The following is an 18520-nucleotide window of genomic DNA, read 5'->3' as shown; positions in this document are numbered from 1 at the left end:
GCCCTGCTGTCTGGAAAAGGACAGCCCTTTTCCTAAGGACCAAATCTCATACTCCACCAAAGTCTGACTGAAGGTCTGGGGCACAGAGGAGCAACAGAGGGCAGGTGGGTACTTAGTGTCAGCTGCCTAAGGGGTAAAAGCTACAGGAAAACTTTAGAAATACCTTAGAGGAATAACTGAGGAATAGCTCAACCTGCTGTGTGACACCACCCTCCCACTTCTGAAGGACACAGTGTGTGTAGCCTCTGCCCCTTGGACTCTGAGCAAGAGCTGAAAACATTCTAAGGGATTGCAGCTGCAGCTCTGGATGGCTAAATTCAGCTGTGCTGTATCAGTGTAACTGGAAAAAAAGTGTTCCACCTTGGATTTTATCTACATCAGCTACTACCACATAACAAATTATTACTCCTCTGTTTCAGCTTGGTGTAAACAGAGCAGAACAATATGAAACATCTGAAGAAACATCACAAAATAACAGGAGAATAACAACCATCTCTTAAATTGATTGTACTAACAAGTTTTATTGTTACAAGAAAAGAAAAAAACTCAAACAAACCAAAAAACCACCCCCCACCACCTCACAACAGGGTTCCCAAATTCAATTGCTGTGTTATTTTAAATTGAACACTGATGAACTTCTGATTCTGGCACTTCAAAACTTCAAAACTTCTTGATTACTTTAGCTCAGTCTGAAGCACTCAACTTTATTGTAACTCAAGGCACAGCACCAAAATGCAGGACCAGCCTGACACCCAGTCCGGGTAATTCCGTGGACTAATCAGGATGCCTGATTCCCAGAAATTTTGGGCACATTGGCTGAGCAACTGATTATGGCTATGCTACAAAAGAGAAAGACTATATCTTATAGCTTCCCAGACAGCACAGGATGTATTCTGCCTCAGGAAGTTCAGTGTGCATTTTCTTCACAGCTTGGATTCCAGTTGCTCACAGAAGTGACCTCCATATTCTGGAATTATTTGAGAAGTTTGTTGCACTCAGAAAGCATCTTATTTTACTATCATGGTGAAATTCAAGCATATGAGCATATTATTCTCAGAATCATCAGAGAATCCTTGCACAACAATACTATAATTGCCCTAAAACAAGGAAGAAAAAAAACAAAAGAAAATTAGTCCACAATACTGCCTGCTCTTGTCTAAGTGGCTTCTTGGAATGGTTCTGGTGATTTCTGTTAGAACTGAAAAAGACACATTCCCTTCAGGGACTGTTCTCATAGGTATAGTCAGGTAGATGAGTGCATAAAAATAAAAGTGTTCACCTTCCTTCTCATGGCCAGCCTACTCAGGAACAGCATTTCCTGGTCTAGCAGAGTCCCACCAGGAGGTGCCAGGTCTACCATGAGTTCCTCATGGAGAGGAGGACAGCTCATGGCAGAGGATGTTCCTGTCTGTTACAAGCTCTGGGGCTACAAGAGCTGTTAGATTGTGGAGGCCCATGAGCTAAGTGGGATGGTGGAGATTTTGGACCAGTAGGAGCTTCTTAGTGACATTTTTAGGAATTAAGAGTCTTGATAAGGGTCTTGGAAAAGCTCAGACAACTGATGAAGCAGTTGTTGGATGAGAATGGCTTAACCTGAGGAGTGGTGCTGCCCCTGGTTTAACAGTAGAGCATTGCTTTTACTTTTTGGATACTGTTACCCCATTTCAAATCTTTGAAAATGGTTTCATGGAGTAAAAGAGCAGCATGTGAAGAGAATGTAAAATAAAGAATGAAATGGGCAGAAGGAATATGAATGGATTTACTCGAACAGGTAAAAGGAAAGAGAATAATTTACCAAACAAAATAGAATAATTAAGGTGACATTAATCAATTACTTTGGTCTTTTCTTTTATAAAATAAAGGAAGAAAGGTAGAGGAATAATAACCCTAGAATATCTAGCATTTCAGAGATGCTATCATTTTATTGTCATCAATTCTATTATAAGAAAGTTTTCTGACATTTCCTCTTCTGTTTTCTACAGTTTGGGTGAACATCTCTCTTCAGAACAAAATATACCTGTAAGTATGTGATTTTACTATTATATAAAACATTGAAAAGTACCTTTGGAAATTCAAATCTTGAGCCTTTAATGTCAAATGCTGAGTCAAGTGTTTCTGAAAAACAGAGATAATTATAATACAAAGAGTTACTTAACCATAAAGCCATCAATCAGACTGCCTAAATAATTTCAAAGCAATATGGAATATCTCTCAGCAGCAGTTGCCAATGTCACTTACTTTTTCACTGATAAAGCCCTCATCTGTTTCTTCTCTCAGAGCTCTGACTTTTGGTTGAAACCACATCAGAAAACAGAAATTAACCACAGTGCTCCTGCAACATCTCCTCCAGACAAATCCTACTGTGATAACTCCAGTAATTTAACTTGTAATAGTAGTTCACTTGAATGGTAACTGAAGAGAGCTAATACTGATTTTTAAAGGAAGGAAAATAGACTGTATTTTGACCTCCTTACAGATCTTTTTGGCCTTTAGTCTGACATCCTGCCTGGATTCTCTGAATCTGAGCATGTATTGTGTTAATATTTGTTAGCCCCCACCAAAGGATTCACTCTTCTCTATTGGAAAAAAAAAAAAAGAAAATCATCCTACTTAGGTGTATAAAATCTCTTAAAAAACCCATCCAGACACATATCTAAATAAACTTTGTTCTGGATATTAGTAGTGCTCACAGTGCCTCTCAAATTTCCTGTTCAGTCCAGTCAAATGCAAGCTTTCCATGTAATTTTAGAGATGTTCAGAATAAGTGTCCTCATCAGATGAAGGATATTAGTAACCCTCATTTATGGAGATGGAAACTGCAGTACAAGGATATTAAAATAAAGAATTTGGATATTTTCTACTTCACTGGAATTCTGGCACTGGAGCATTGCCTGCTCTGAGGTCTGCTGCCTGCCAAGCAAGGTCTAGATTGTGGAGATAAAACTCTGTTTGCATGGGTTTCTTGCACCATGTATTTTCACACCAACCTCCTTTCAGTGTTCCGCACAGTGAGTATTCATCGTCAGCTCCGCTGCAGAGGAGTTCTTTCCAGAGGAGTGCTTTGGCACCATCATACCAGACATTGAAGACAATCTTCAAAAAGTGGATGTCACTTCCTAATTAAAACATTGCAAGTAAGAAAATGGTAACTGGTGGGGAGGAAAAGTGAATATGGAGACATGCTGTTTAGATAAAAACTAGATTTAGCCAAAATACTGTATTTTTGTAAGACTCCCCCAAAATTAAAAAGGTATATATCTTTCAAACTGCTACTTCCAGAAAAAAAGGAAAAAACCTATTGTTGTTTTTAACAAAAAAAAAAAAATTTAGTCTTAAAAAATATTTGGGAGAAAAATTTCAAAATGTGTTTTAATTTCTTTAGTAAAGGAAACAGAGTTCATTCAGCTTCACAGCTACCCTAAACAGGTGCTCAAATGAAGACCTTAGTTTTAAGCAGGTGTTGCAAAGAAACTATCATGAATGCATCGTAAAAATGTCTTTCAAGGGAAGTAAACCTAAAGCAGAAGGGGAAGTTTATGATACAGCCAGGTCCTAAACATTTCATTAGCTGAGCATGCTGGCTTAAAGCTGGGTTTAAAGACCGCAGTTAGGTTTGCACACAAAATGCAGTACCATTTCCAGCTTCTGGAACATGCATATTCTTCATAGAAGCCCTGCCATAGTTGGACAGCCTGATGATACTCTCTCTCCTTTAAAAGACTTGGATCTTGTCCAGGCCAGAAGACCAAAATGCACATACACCTAAACTGTCACAGATTTGCATTTACAGTGACAGTCCTGCGTGCAGGGCTCTGGTAACTGCTCCAAGTAAAACTCAAACACATTTCACAAATCATCACTTCTGTCCATCGCTATAGTTTATCTGTTCCATTTTTAACCCCAGAAACCAATTTCCTAAGTCACATGGCATTTAGAATGAGGTGTCAATTTTTCATTTGTATTTCATTTTCAGCATTTCCAGAATATAATTGTCTAGTTAAGAGACACTCACTTGGAATCCAGGTAAGATTAGCCTTCCAGACAGGTTTGTTCTTTGTGCTGCAAGGTGTCAGATTAAACATGAAAGAATGAGCTGTAGAATCTACAGGAAAAAAAATCATTTCACATTGATAGTGTGAATAGGTTTCTCCTTAAAAATAATTAGAATATACAGTTATACACACAAAACCCACAAATATATTTTTAAATGTATTTGAGTTATATGCTATAAAATTGCTCAATAGAATATATGTGGTAAATATTAAATGTTTTTAAAATTATATTATTAATTATTTTTACATTTAAAGGGCAAAACCAGTATCATATTTCTTTAAGTAAAGAGAAGTAAATTTTTGGTTGATGATATTTTGCACACAAAAAACAGAGACAGAAGTACATTTATTTCTCTTTTGAAGATATAAAAACTTTTTATTAGCACTAAACCAGCATGGTCTTCTACTGAAAATATCCCTACTTATGCTAATCATGCTGACAAGAGCTAAAAATATTTTTAATGCATCAGCATATTTTCCAGGTAATGCAAATGAACCTTTGAGTAGATTTGCTCTGTGACTGACCCACCTTGCATTTTTAAAATACACAAAATATCAGCCCATGACACAGACAGGGCAAGGAGGGACACATCATGCTGTCTCAGAACCTGATTGGTACTGCAGCCTGACAGAATACAACATTCCCTCTTTTTTTTCACATACTTCAAGCTTTTCATTGTAACATACTGGTTAACTCAATAGGTATAATTTATACAACAGAGCACTTGCAAAACTAGTTTAAATCCATTATCTTCTAATATTTCCTGAACAAAAACATGCCTACTTTACTTGAGAATAAAATTCTCTCTCTCCTAGCTGCTGGAACCAGCCTTGTGGTAAGATTTATGCCTATGAAGTAAAATTCTTATAACAGAGTGATTAATAACAGAAATATACTTCTTTTTCTGTATTTCTCAAAGAAACATAGAAAGAAAAGAAACAAATTCAAAAGAAAATCCACACTCAGACTACAGTAATTATTCCAGAAATTTAACAAAAGGATTACCTATTTTTTTACTTACCACAAAAAGTATACGACATTTCAAGATCTGATGATGTACAAATTAATTCACTGACTCCAGGGGTAAATAAAATGAAAAAAAGGAGTCCAAACATAGTTACTTTTTTTGCTCAGTATCCGATGGTACAAAACTTCATTTGGGAGAAAGAGGAAGAAAATTCAGCACAGTCATCATCAGTCACATGTCTTCAGGGAAAGTAAGTTCTGCTATTTATCAAATTCTCTGCAATCTTGGTTAATTCTACTGCAGCACTGTCAGTTATCTTCACACTAAATTTTGTTAAGAAAAAGAATTCCTGCTTTTGTTGTTACATTTTCCTCAGACAATGCAAGTGAAACCAAGAGTGGAAAATTAAAGAGAAAATCGTGTGAAATGGGGAAGTGAAATGACATTATGATTACCAGAAGCACGTAATGAGCAAGTTTAGTTGAGTCATCAGGGGTAAGATTTTTAAAGGCATAATTTCAAACACAGACTTTCCTGCACATATTAGAGAAGAGAAAAATTCACAACTGATGAAAACCAAGTCCATTCTTTTATTTTTATGGTAGCCAGTATCTCTCACTGGTTTTCATGTGAGCCTCTTACAAAGCTCACCATGCTTTAAGAATACACCAGACATCTGAAGGAATGCAATTACATGATGTATTTCAAATGGAGCTGAATGCAACCATCTGATGTTATGATGTGCACAAAAACCATGACTGATTGTGCCCAGAGATGGGGGTAATTCCTAAATTAATTAAGGAAAGGGAAAATTTAATTAAAGGTGCCTGAAAGTACCAAATAATTAACTACTACATGAAATAATTTAGAAAATAAGACAAAAATTTGAAAATTTAATGCAGCTAGAGAACTCCCTTCAGTATTTCCAAATCTTTCTATAGACCACAAGAAGAGTCCCACTGGCCTGACAGAGTTCAAAATTTTATTAAATTTTCAGTATTGGCTTTTAATTGGGAATTCAAAATTATGTAACTTTCCTGACAGATCTCCAGAGTACATACATCACACACAGATTTTTGCTGTTGTTTAACAGGATGCTATAAAACATCTTTGTGATCATAGCAATAACACAGTTCTGTTTCAAGATGGACAAATTTTGCTTAAAAATAGTAAGACACACAGTTAAATTGAAATAAATCAGGAAGGCTGTAATAGTTGGAAAAAAGAAATGCAGTAGTGAGACAGTCACAAAGGAGCTGTGAAACAGCTATGAAAGAAGAGCTACCTTTTGCACATACAGCCAAAAAAATATTCCTTTCAGCCACAAAGCCATGACCAGTGGTGTGAAGGAGTTTAACCTCTGAGAAGCCAAGCCAGGCTCTCTGCTGAGTCTTCTGTCAGTCCAACAGGTTTAGCACAAGTGCCAGGTCAGTCTGAGGTGGGCAGGGGGTGGCATGGACCGTATCCAGTGATATACAAGATTTCCCAGCTGAACACGGGTCCCTCTGTGGCCAGACTTGGTCTGGCATTGCTGCTCAATGCGTTGGGTGGCTGATGCACTCATGGGCAGAGTGGAAAGAGCGATGCAGATTTACAAGATTTTACAGAAAGCTCTCTTAATATGCAAGAAGACAAACTCTCTGCTGAATTGACTTTCTAGACCTGGTTCAGGCATGGGTGTTTTTTTCAGATACTTGCTGCAGAAAAGTTATAGATGAGGAATGAGTCCCCCCTGGTGGCTCAGACAGACAGACACATGCAGAAACCTCTGATCTTTCCTTATTGCATTTTTATTGCACAAGACTATTCAAATGCTTTAAAAAGTCAGTGTAAGAAAGCTCAATTTAAAAGTATCTGGCTGGCTAAATGGGAAAATAAGAACAATAAGCACTACTGGTATCATAGCTAAAATATCCTTTATGACCATGATTATAAAGCCTACAACCTTGACTGCTGTGTTTGGTCAAACTGTCATTAAATCAAAATAACCCTAATTATTTTTAAATACTTTCAGCAAATTCTGTTTTAGATGCTTGTGGCACTTCCTGCCAACATCAAAGCTGTTCATAGAAGTGATGTCTTGTGATGACCACCAAAGTCCCAAATCAGTGCACTAATAGTGTGAAGAGTCTGTTCTGTTCCTTTCAAGTCAGTATGAGGATCACTGCAGAAGATTATGAAGTTCTATACACTTTAATTTTAGAAAATCTTTTTTCTTTACTATAATCTTTTTCTTATGTATTCCAATCCAGAAGGAAGGCAAAAAGGAAGGAGAAGTGGAAAGAGCTACACAATAATGTTACTTCACTGAGGCTTTGTCAGTGCAATATTTCATTTATTTTGAAATCCTTTGCAAGTAAATTCTGTAGGAACCAGCTCTCATGTCCAATTAACAGTACACAAATTTAAGTCTAAAGAATCTAGAACTTCATACCTATGACTTTTAATTTTGCTACATCTGAGATGTTGAGAAAAGAAGTTTATTCCAAGGTTCCTCACTGATTTGTGGTTAAAATCCTTAAAATAATTAAGGATATTTTTATCTTCTTTCGCAATGCATCCAAGAAGTTCTTAACTTATTTTTGATTGCTTTTCAAAATAATCACTTTGTATTTGGATTGTTGGCTGCAGGTGAGTACATTGACCAGATAAGCACTTGTAAGTCATTAACATCGCCCTCTGGAAAGATTTTTAATATGCATGATCATAATATCCCATCACAGAAAAATAAATAACAGTACACCAGTATAACAGGGGAAAGTACTCAATTTCAAAGTGTTAGACAGAATTAAAGATTATATCCTAGCTTTTGGCATGTAACAAAATTTCACTTTAATGGAAAACTCTTTTAAGATATTAACATTTATTAAATAAAGAAAGAGGCAGTAATAATTTTCCTTGCAGGACCATTTGTGAGTTTTTGAAGTAGATAGTTTTGCACCTGGAAGCAGACATTTATTCTTTCTGATTGTGGGTTTAGGTTTGATGCTGAAGGCACTAGAATGTAAAGGGGCCCTATGTAAGGCATAATACTGCATTCACAAAATAAAAATAAACTCAACTATCAGCATGAAGAATAGAAAACTGTGGACTCTTCTTGAATCCCCTCACCTTATCTTTGACAATGTTTATAGTGGAAGAAGAAAGTCATGCCCAGGGGTACAATAAAGAGGTAGAGGATTTATTTCCTCTACAAGCAACTGATTAAATGCTTGAGAGTGTCATAAGAGTCCTAACCAAGAGCAGGGCATTGGCACATATCCAGTGGTGCATTGGCACATATCCAGTGGTGCATTGGTAGCATTTGAGTTAAGAACGAAAGAGTTTTTGAAATATAGAAAAAGTGCTGTGCATTATGCTGAATATGTTTTGTTAAATGCTGTATGAACTTTGGCTTAGTGGTTTGATTTGAATATATCTCATTAAACCACTGGAAACTATTAAAATGCAGCAAACACATACCAGGTGGTATGGTTTTCCTGTGCAAACTATTATGTTGGAAATAACTCCCTGCCTCTTGCCAGTAGCCTTATGGTTTATTCTCTGCAAGCCAAGTTTAGGACTAAAACTTACAGTTGTACCCTGAAGTATTCATTAAACTATTAAAATTTCCAAAAAGAAGAGAAAGAAGAGCATGAAGGGATAAGAAAGGGAGATGTCCTACCTGAGGCTCACAGTATGCACACCACAGCAACACTTTCCACCATGGAATTCTAGAAAGGGCGACAGCTGGACATATTTTGTGGCTGTTTGCTCTTGTTCTCTGCTATTCCATGTTTAAAATAGCTGCTTGCTGAGGTCTGTGTAGCTCTGGGATAATCTTATTATAGTGGATCCAACTCACAGCTAAGCATACTAGTCCCATTTCTCATGCAGTCTGCAGCAGGCTATGCTATACACTGGGGAATGAAGAAATCCATGGTATGAGACATGAAGAAATTTGTGGTATGGACACAGAACTCCAGAGCAACCAAATTACAGCAGTTTAGCAAGTTTCCACCCTATTAAGTTATGTTGAGCAGTTGTAATAATTCACGTCTGCTCTTAATTTTTACAGCACAAAGAGACTTTCATGAAATTTCCATCACCTAAATCAACCCCCCATGGTTCCATGAAAAAATTTACAGATTTTCTTCATCTTTCCCAATATGATGACTTTGGTATGTAATAAAGCAAGGTCCAGTCAAATTAGTTAACTTTTAATTCTATGGTGTGGTTAAGAGCGTGAAGTACCTCACAGCTTTAAACATTTCCCTTTGAAGTACCAAAAAGGGATAATTTCCTCATCAAAAACTTTTACATTTGCACAAAAAAATAAGAAAGAGGGTTGTAGGATAATTTAATTCAAAAAATAACTTTAAAAAATGACAAGGAACTTTGTACCTTATAATTAAGAACAGATAGGGACTAATGAATAATAATGTGGACAAGGCTAAAAACTTGAGAAAGGGAGAGGGTCACCAGCAAGAAAATAGCATGTAGTAAAAGTCTGAAAAGAAAAATTTGCATATATCCTGACTATTATTCAAAGGGAAAAGATTAAAAAACAGTCATCCATGCCCTTTTTTGGAAGCTTTAAAGGCTGGAAAGGGATAGGAAGAATGAGTCTAGAAAGGAGTCTTCAGTAATTGCATAAAGAGTAACAGAATTAGCTAGGTTGGAAAAGACCAGTGAAATCACAGAGTCCAACATATAGAGGGTGTTTCCTTGAAGAACTCCTTTACGAAAAGGAAAAGAAATCTTGCAATTTCAGTGGGGATCAATTTTGGTAAGCTTTGGTCCAAGCCCCTGCACTTCATGGCATCCCATGCCTTTTGATGGCTTTCACTTTGGTGAATTTATTTTTTTTTTCAGTATCCATGCCATGTCTCTCATATCTTCTCCTCAAAGTTCTGTCTTCCTCCTTGATTTTTTCCCTGCTTTTGCAGCATCTGTGAGGTTAGTTTTGGCATGTTTTGCTCTTTTGCACTGCACCTCGTTAATCCCGGTCCATTTGCTTGTAGTCACAAAATGTCCCAATTTTCTGATTTTTTGTTTTTGCTTCGATTGCATTTCATTTGATCCTATCTCCTTTCCAGAGTGTTTGCAAGTCTTTCTTTTCTGTTTTGCAAGATTTTGTTTCCCTTCCCGAAAGGAAATGGAATAGAAGAAAAAAAAGAAAGAAAATTGTAAAATTTAGTGACTACAAGAAAATTGTCTGGGATGAAGTGAGGTGCAGTGGAAAGGACCAAAATATGCCAAAACTAACCTCACAGATGGAGGTGTTCAAGGCAAGACTGGATGTAGCACTCAATCCCCTCTTGTAGTTGGCACAGTGCTGTTTGGTCATAGGTCAAACCTATGGCAGCCTTTTCCAAAGTCTAATCACCCTTTCTATGAAGAAATTTCACCTGATGTCCAACCTGAACCTCCCCTGGCACAGCTTGAGGACATTTCCTCTCATCCTGTTGCTGGTTGCCTGGGAGATCAGTGACCCCCATCTGGCTACAACCTCCTCTAATAAAAGGTCTCCTGAGCCTCCTTTTCTCCAGGCTAAACAATTGCAGCTCTTTCAGCTGCTCCTCTCAGTGAGGACTTACCCTCTAGACTCTTCACCATCTTCATTGCTCTTCTCTAGACTCACTCCAGCACCTTAATGTCCTCCCTGAATTAGGGGCCTCAAAACTGGACACAGTACATGAGGTGTGGCCTCACCAGTGCCAAGTAAAAGGGGGCAATCACTGCCCTGGTCCTGCTGGCCACACTATTGCTGATACACATTTATACATTCCTGCTCTTCATACCAGCTTGAGTGAAACTGGGCCCAAGGTAAGATGTGTCCAGCTGCTATGCACAACTGATTGGTTGGTCCTGAAAAGGCTGCTGGAGCTGTCAGCCTTCACGGTAGGCATTGCCTTTCAAATAAACAGTTTGTAAATCATTTATTTCAGAAAACTGGGCTCCTACATGAGTATTTCCTTCAGAACCTCCACATGTACAAGCATATTTAGATCTCATAAATAGTTTCTTCCATGTCCTGGTTTAGGACAAATGTGGGAGAAAACCTCCAAAGGGGGCCCCTCCAGAAAGCAAACCCACATGGCCCCTTCCCCCAATTGGTTCAGGAAGGATTCTTCAGAGAGAAGTGGAAAGAACCTGTTTATTTAACAGGCACAGCACCCGCCGGCACACAAAATGAGCAATACCAGACAACACTCTTTCACTACTCTGAAAAAGATGACAAATTCAGAAAGTCTGTCTTGGGGGTGGTTGCTCTGTTATCAGCCCCTCTGGTGCTGGGGATAGCTGCTGCAGGCCACAGGGTGCAAACTCTCGGTGTTTCCCAGGTCCCAGTCTGGAGCAGGTTCGAGTGGTTCCAAGAAAGAGAAAGAAAAACCAGTCCAGGGAAAAAAATCAGACTGCTTAGCTAAACTAACTAATGAGCAGAAGCAATAGCAAGAGCAAAGCAGGAGCAAAGCAAAAAGCAAAAGCAGCGCTATGTACTGCCCCGACTCTGTGTCCCACCAGCTGTGGGGGAGCAGGCTGATAACAAAACAAAACATTTGCTCTTCAGAGCCAGTCTTGAAGGCACAGAACATCATATCCAGCATAAACAGAACAGATGACTGGGGATACAAGCATCATAACGTCACCCTGGGACGTTCCATATCATGTACAAGTTACTTACACCCAAAGAAATATCAACAGCTTTCAGGGATGAAAATGTTAGCAGGCAGTAATACTTCTGCACTTACTACTTGGTTTTCACCAAGTGTATGAAACTGAAAAAAAATACACTAGAAAAAATAGTCATTCACATAATTAATAGGGTTGTTAAACAGACATAGAGCTAACAGACTTTGGGAATTACCTGGTAGTAATTTGTTTATTGAAACACTCACACCACAGTTGATTCCCTTGCATGATTTGTTAGTAGCAAAAAGGCCTGCTCTGATTTATGCACATTTTCTACTGCAGAAAGACACAAAGCACTTCAGAGTTTCCCACTTGGAAATGCAGACAATGCACTAAAAAATATCTTCAGACAGACTGCTCAGAACCCAGAGCAGAGAAGAAATACATCTTGGAAGTCTTTTTGGATTACAATTCCCTTCCTTTATTTTGATTCTAATGTGAATAACTGCTCTCAACAATATAAACCAGTCACATATCTGGAAGTATGTTCTGTGTTCATTTTTGGGCCCCTCACAACACAAAGGACATTGAGGTGTTGAGTGTGTCCAGAGAAGGGCAGTGAAGCTGGTGAAGGGTCTGGAGCACAAGTCTTATGAGGAACAAACAGCTGGGGGAACTGGGGTTGTTCAGTCTGGAGAAAAGGAGGCTCAGGAGTGATCTTATCAGGCTCTAAAACCTGAAAGCAGGTTGTACCAAGGTGGGGATCTGTCTCTTCTCCCAAGTAACAAGCCATAGGACTAGAGGAAACAGCCTCAAGTTGCACCAGGGGATGTCTAGCCAAGGTATTAGGAAAGATTTCTTCACTGAAAGGGCTGTCAAGCACTGGCATGGCTCCCTGGGGAAGTGGTTGAGTCACCAACGCCAGAAGGTATCTAAAAGATACATAAATGTAGTACTTAAGGACATGGTTTAGTGGTGGACTTGGCAGTGCTGACTTAATGGTTAGAGTTTATGATCTTGGAGGTCCTTTCCAACCTAAATGGTCCTACAATTCCAATCTAAGTGTAGCAGCAAACAAAGCAAAAGCAAGTAGAATATTGAGTACCTTCAGTAAGTCTGGTCTTCTTTTTCCTAATAAAAGTACTGCTCTATTATTTTCAAGTTGCACATTGGAAGTATTAAGTATTTTTTCTGAGACTATATCCCAGCCAGAATGATCACCTATCTTCTGGTAGAATTCTGGATTCTTTAATATTATTTTTAATCATCTGTGTGTCAGAAAGCCACCAACTAGCTTCACTAGCTTTTCACTATCAGAACATGAGCAGAAAAATATTTATCTTCCATAGATAGAAATTTAGTCACTAGCATGAAGATATCTTACTCTTGCTGCTTAATTCTGAATTGGCCAAATCTCAAAATTAGAAATGAAAACTTTTTGCAGTCAGAAGGAAAAGATGAGGATTTTGATATTGCTTATGGAGTACATCAATATAATTCTGGGGCCTTTCCTTTACCTTCTCCAGCAAACTCTATTTCCTGTTCTCCCCATATTTGTCATTGGAAGATCAAGCCAACCTCATCTTTCAATGCAAGCACCAAAAGAAGTGAGTGAATGCATCAGACAAAGATTACTTTTAACTAAGTGTAAAACATCATTTCAATGAGGACAAATAGTACAACCAGGTGATCAGAATTGCTTGTTCAAAATAACTTGAACCTTACATGTTCAGTATAACTTTATGAAAATTTTATTTATATATTATTGCTACCCATGAAATGATACTGGCTTAACAAGACATTATCACCCTTTTAAAATTATAGTTGCGCCAACCCAAAAAAACTGCCTCAAAAATATTGGGATGGGACAATTTGCTTTTTAATTACTAAGCAAGTACATTGAGGACAGTCAGAAAAGCAACATTCAAAACCCTTGTTAATTATCATGTGTGGTGTCATCCTACAAAAGGAAATTGAAATAATAGTATTGGAAGACATTTAGACTTTTAAATACAGTTTTTCAACTACAACTTAGGAAACAGCTTGAAAGTTAGCTATAATTTTTTTTATTTGCAGGATCAGGGTGACTAGTAGCAAGTATCAGATTTTCTTATTACAAAGGGCACTGTTAACACAAAAGAATTCTAATTTTGGGCCTTTTTCAATTCAGTAATTTTTATGTCTCAAAATACTAAGGCCCTTCATTCTTTGAAAACAAGTATCTGTCAGTTTATGTGCCTTCAGCTAAAAAATTTAAATCCAACTTCTACACACTCAAGGGAGAAGAACCAGTCTAAGACCAGATTCCCCTTTTTAAGTTAAGTAAAAGGTGGCTTTCTTCACCTGAAAATCAAGAGATGTGTTCTTCAAAGGCACAATTGCTTCCCCACCTTACATAAAAGCTGACAGAATGCATTTTAACCACTAGCTGCTAGAATTTTCTTTGTTGATTCAAATACAGCACCTCTTGTCAGGGGGATGCTCACAGAGCCAATCTTATGTCACGGTGCTTTCCCATGCCCAAGAAGAGAAGCTTCTTGCTCTCCACCTTTGGGGACAGGGTTGCTTGGAGTGGGACTTTAGTTTACCTGTGAGTACCCTTGAGTGGCTAGAACTTACTGCTCTATATATACACAGCCATTCTCCCCATGTTCTTCTCTCCTCTGGGAGGGAGTTGTAGCAGGAATTCACAAGAATACCTGTCTGCTTTCCAGAGACTCCTCCTGGCTACCCATGGTCTCACAAAGGGAAGGGAAAGCCTCGATCACTCCCTTTATACCATCACCAGCAGCAACAAAAAGCCTGGTATTTTCAGATTAAGTACAATTAATATTTAAAGCTTAACATCTTAACTACATACTTGATAGGAAATGAGTGTCTTCTGACACAGAGATGGTGGGACTGCCACACAGCTCAGGCATTTTACAGTTCTCTGGAGAGCTAAAACCAACCATCAAACCAAGAATAAACAAGCAAAAGACAGGGCTAGGCATCTCCTTTTTTACTGTATTTTATGTCATTAACTCTAAAGAAATCCTCACATTGTTTGCAATATTTTTTTAATAAGTGTCTCTCTTTATACACTCCAAAATGCATATGGAAAACTCCAGCTCCCTGATACTTAAGCAAGTGTAATAGATTTTTACATTCTTTCACATATATAGTACTGCATTATGAACAATGATACTGACATTATCTTCAAATTATTTCCTTTCATCAGCTTCCTTTACCGCCTCTAAATCCTCAAATTTAAAAATTGAGGATTTGTCATAGCCCATGAGATGGTTATAATCCTGAGGATTTGGGAAAAGCGTAGGATTAACAAGCATTGACTTTGTTTTAGCGTAAAATGTTGTAAACATCTTGGAGATGTCTGGAATCTTTACATCTTTCTGATGGAAAACAGTTGCTTTTTCTGCCAAGATGGCATTGTAGGTAATGGCTGTATAGGTGTCCACTTCATCTTTATAATAGAGCCGGATCACATAACCTTTTGTAAGGAGATGCAAAGTAACCGGAGTTACAAACGTAAAAATCCCAATCAACCCATAAAAGGCACCTTGGACAAGCAAACTTTCCACTCCAATACCACTTTTGAGCATGATGTAGGGCATCATGAACAGGTTGAATATGCTGGTGGAGTAAGAGAAAAACTTCACACCTATATAAAAGGAATCAAAGAAAATAAAGGTTAACACTTATGAGCAACATTTTCTCTACAATTACCTGTATTTTTCTACCACATAACAGTGCCATTACTTGAACTGATGAAGTTAATGAAAACCCCTTTCCCTATTTTTTTAAGCTTATGGAGAAACCACTGAAAGCCCAATCTGCCTTATTGCCACTGTTCTGATTTGTTTGCACCTTCATGCTGGGTTTATCAAAGGTGGCTCTATTTCTGTGATGCAGCCAGCTATTAGCTGTTATGCTCACATATGAAGTTTTTTTCTGCCTTCACAGGCAGAAGAACTGATTTCTAATGAGACTTAACTCCATTCATGGACACACGTAATGGTGCTCATTGAAGAGATGGCAGACAGGGAATTTCTCCCCTCACCAACAACTAATGTTGACATTCAGTGTGTATTACAAAGAAGCCAGCTAGGTTGCTATGCACAAACCCTGGGTTACTAAATATTAACAAGTACTCCCCACCCATTTTCCATGTGGCTTGAAAGACAGTAGCCAGGGCTGTGGACCACCCACAGTCCTTAAATCACCCTGAAAACCAGGAGCCCAAGATGCTGTGACAAGTAAGTATGTTAGGGCACATTTCAAAGATGTGTATCAGAAAACATCCAGTGGCTTTCCCTTCACTAGGTCTTTGTAACATTCACTGGCCAAAGAAAGATTTGCAAGTCTCATTAGAGATGGAGCTCTTCATCATAATACCTGCCTGCCTGGGAAGCGTTTCAGGAACACTTCCAAGCACACAGAATGTAAACAGCAGTTATAGCTCATCTTTGTTGCTTACTGGGCTGGATAAGCCAACCTCAAGGGCCTCAAGAGAAGCCAAAGAAGGCTAAGGGGTTACAGAGATGAACAGAGCTCTCTGCACACCCAAGCAGAGAAGTAGAAACCAAGCACCACCACTGCCCTTTTTTGTGCATATGATCCAGATTCTGGCAAACTTGGAAAGGAGAACACTCACTTTTAGTGTTTCATTTTAAAGTTACTAAATACTGTTAAAACTACAACAGTAGTTGTAGTTTTAAAAAACTACAACAAAAAAGGCAATATAAACCACTTTTGAGTCACATACCCAACACTGTCTTTGCCAAATTTCCTTTATAAACTAATCTTCCATGTTCAGGGTGATCATGAGGGGAGGATGTGCTGAGGCTTCGAACAGCCACTCCTTGAAAAGATGCAGCCTGAAAGATGAAACCAGTACAGGGCTAAGGAACATCAGTATTACACCTTATATCTACCTATCCATGCATATACACACATATATGTACATGTACACACTCAGACAAAGTTTCTCCTTGCCCTGAACCCAGCATTTCAGCCTAACCATTTCAAACTAAGGATTAAAGTTAGGTTACACTCCAAAGCATGCCCAAAAACTCCAATTAATACGCTGCCTGACTGTTTTAGTAACTTACCATGTAAATATCCCAAATTAGCATGAAATATTTGCAACTCCATTACCGATAATTGAGGCAGCAATCACTTTACACACAGCTTTGCAGAGAGATGTTCATGGCATCTGTGCTCATCACATCTCTGATCATAAAATAATAGAATGGCCTGGGTTGAACTGGGCCTCAAAGATCATCCATTTCAACAGCCCTGTTGGGGGTAGGGACACCTTCCACTACGCCAGTTTTCTCCAAGCTCCATCCAGGCTGGCCTTAAGCACCTTGAGGGTTGGGGCATCCACAGCTTCTCTAGGCAACCTACTCCAGTGCATCACCCTCACAGAAAAGGATTTTTTTTCCCTAATATCTTAGATTAGCTAAATAGCTTCCTTTAGATTAGCTAAATTTACTCTCAGTTTTAATCCGTTCCCCCTTGTCCTGGCACTTCATGCTCTTGTAAAAAGACCCTTTTCCCTACAGGACTTTCTTGGAGGCTCCTTTCAGGTACTGGAAGGCCACAATTAGGTCATCCCAAAGCCGGCTCTTCCCCAGGCTGAACAAACTCAATTACCCCAATCATTCACCGCTGGAGAGGTGCTACCTGCCTCCAGTCATTTTGGCGGCCTCCTCCTGACTCGCCCCCGCACGTCGATGGGGGCTCCAGAGCTGGACAAAGCACTGCAGGTGGGGTTTCACCTGAGCGTACGCCCCGAAGAGCACCTCGCTTTCCTCCTCAAAATCCTCTAAGGGCAAAACTGCCAATCCCAGTCCCTTCCCGGGGGGCGGGAACGCTCCCTCCGCTCCCACAGTCCCCACACAGTCCCCACAGCCCCCACACAGAACCTGCTGGGGCCTCGCAGCGACGGCGGCCCGGTGGCGGCAGGCGGGGTGCGCGGCGCCCCGCAGCCATGCGGAGGCGGAGGCTCGGCGGCAGGCGGCGGCGGGGACGGCCCGCAGCAGGAGCAGCGGGAGCATGGCGGGGCCGCGGCCGCACCGGGGACACGGCGGGCGGTGCCACTCTGACAGCCCCCGGCGCGCCGCCGCCGCGCCGCGCTTTGGTTCCGGCAGTAGGAGGCTCCGCGGCGCCCCCGTCAGCATCTCCCGCTCAGCCGCAGAATGCCAGAATCAGCTGGGCCGGAAAACACCTCTGAGGGCATCGAGTCCAACCTGTGGCCAACACCACCACGTCAATTGTACCATGGCATTAACCGCCACATCAAATCATCCCTTAAACGCCCCCCAGAGATGGTGGCTCCACCAACCTCTCTGGGCAGTCCATTCCAATATCTAACATTCTTTCTGTAAAGAAATTCCTCCTGATGCCCAACCTGAACCTCCCCTGACACAGCTTGAGGCCATTACTTTGTGACCCCACCTATGTGACCCCAACCTCTCCTTTCAGAGAGTTGTAGATAGCCATAAGGTTTTCGCTGAGTCTTCTCTTCTCCAGGCTAAATTGCCCCAGTTCCCTCAGGTGCTCCTCATAAGGCTCGTGCGCCAGAACCTTCATCCAGCTTCGTTACCCTGCTCTGGACAGCGTCCAGCACCTCGATGCTGTGCATTAATTGAGAGGCCCAGAACCGAACACAGAACTCGAGGTGCGGCCTCATCAGCGTTGAGTACATCACTGCCCTGTTCCTGCTGGCCACACCATTCTGCACACAAGCCAAGACGCCACTGGCCTTCCTGGCCAGCCGGGCACGCGTTCGCTCATCTTCAGCTGCTGTCGGCCGACACCCCCGAACCCTGACATGGCGGGCCTGCAGATGCCCCCGAGAACTACGCGCCCCAGCATGCA

The 18520-nt window shown here is 40.0% G+C and overlaps 2 protein-coding genes across 4 annotated transcripts; both read right to left on the bottom strand.

Annotated features, from left to right (window-relative positions):
• Positions 1-496: 496 nt before the first annotated feature.
• On the bottom strand, positions 497-15263 carry LY96 (lymphocyte antigen 96). 2 transcript variants are annotated; one of them, XM_071421192.1, is made up of 7 exons: positions 15195-15263; positions 6306-8919; positions 5075-5204; positions 4013-4102; positions 2988-3116; positions 2063-2115; positions 497-1097 (listed from the first exon to the last, which is right to left on the bottom strand). In XM_071421192.1, the coding sequence occupies exons 3-7, from the start codon at positions 5166-5168 to the stop codon at positions 1008-1010; spliced, it is 456 nt and encodes a 151-aa protein (XP_071277293.1). In that variant the 5' UTR covers positions 5169-5204; positions 6306-8919; positions 15195-15263; the 3' UTR covers positions 497-1007. The 2 variants fall into 2 exon arrangements, with proteins under 2 accessions (XP_071277293.1, XP_071277284.1); XM_071421183.1 differs by having other exon boundaries at positions 5075-8919.
• On the bottom strand, positions 11142-18479 carry TMEM70 (transmembrane protein 70). 2 transcript variants are annotated; one of them, XM_071421140.1, is made up of 3 exons: positions 18107-18479; positions 16401-16512; positions 11142-15296 (listed from the first exon to the last, which is right to left on the bottom strand). In XM_071421140.1, exons 1-3 carry the CDS (start codon positions 18230-18232, stop codon positions 14839-14841), a joined length of 696 nt encoding a protein of 231 aa, XP_071277241.1. In that variant the 5' UTR covers positions 18233-18479; the 3' UTR covers positions 11142-14838. The 2 variants fall into 2 exon arrangements, with proteins under 2 accessions (XP_071277241.1, XP_071277233.1); XM_071421132.1 differs by lacking the exon at positions 18107-18479 and adding an exon at positions 17566-18092.
• Between the last annotated feature and the right edge of the window lie 41 nt (positions 18480-18520).

This window comes from Agelaius tricolor, unplaced genomic scaffold (genome assembly GCF_023055355.1).
Source record: "Agelaius tricolor isolate 1412-34295 unplaced genomic scaffold, bAgeTri1.0.p SCAF_2, whole genome shotgun sequence".
NCBI classification, from domain to species: Eukaryota; Metazoa; Chordata; class Aves; order Passeriformes; family Icteridae; genus Agelaius; species Agelaius tricolor.
This window is presented reverse-complemented; position numbering and strand designations above follow the sequence as displayed.

Bases quoted from the DNA above. Each gene is read 5' to 3' on its own strand.
- TMEM70 (XM_071421132.1), bottom strand. From the start codon at position 17,820: ATGCTGACGGGGGCGCCGCGGAGCCTCCTACTGCCGGAACCAAAGCGC. The intron at 16,513-17,565 runs GTTCTGTGTGGG...TTCATCTTTCAG, and splicing joins TCGCTGCGAGGCCCCAGCAG to GCTGCATCTTTTCAAGGAGT. The intron at 15,297-16,400 runs GTATGTGACTCA...CCTTTTATATAG, and splicing joins TTTGGCAAAGACAGTGTTGG to GTGTGAAGTTTTTCTCTTAC.
- LY96 (XM_071421183.1), bottom strand. From the start codon at position 5,168: ATGTTTGGACTCCTTTTTTTCATTTTATTTACCCCTGGAGTCAGTGAA. The intron at 4,103-5,074 runs GTAAGTAAAAAA...TTTTTCCTGTAG, and splicing joins AATGTCGTATACTTTTTGTG to ATTCTACAGCTCATTCTTTC. The intron at 3,117-4,012 runs GTGAGTGTCTCT...TGTTTTAATTAG, and splicing joins TAATCTTACCTGGATTCCAA to GAAGTGACATCCACTTTTTG.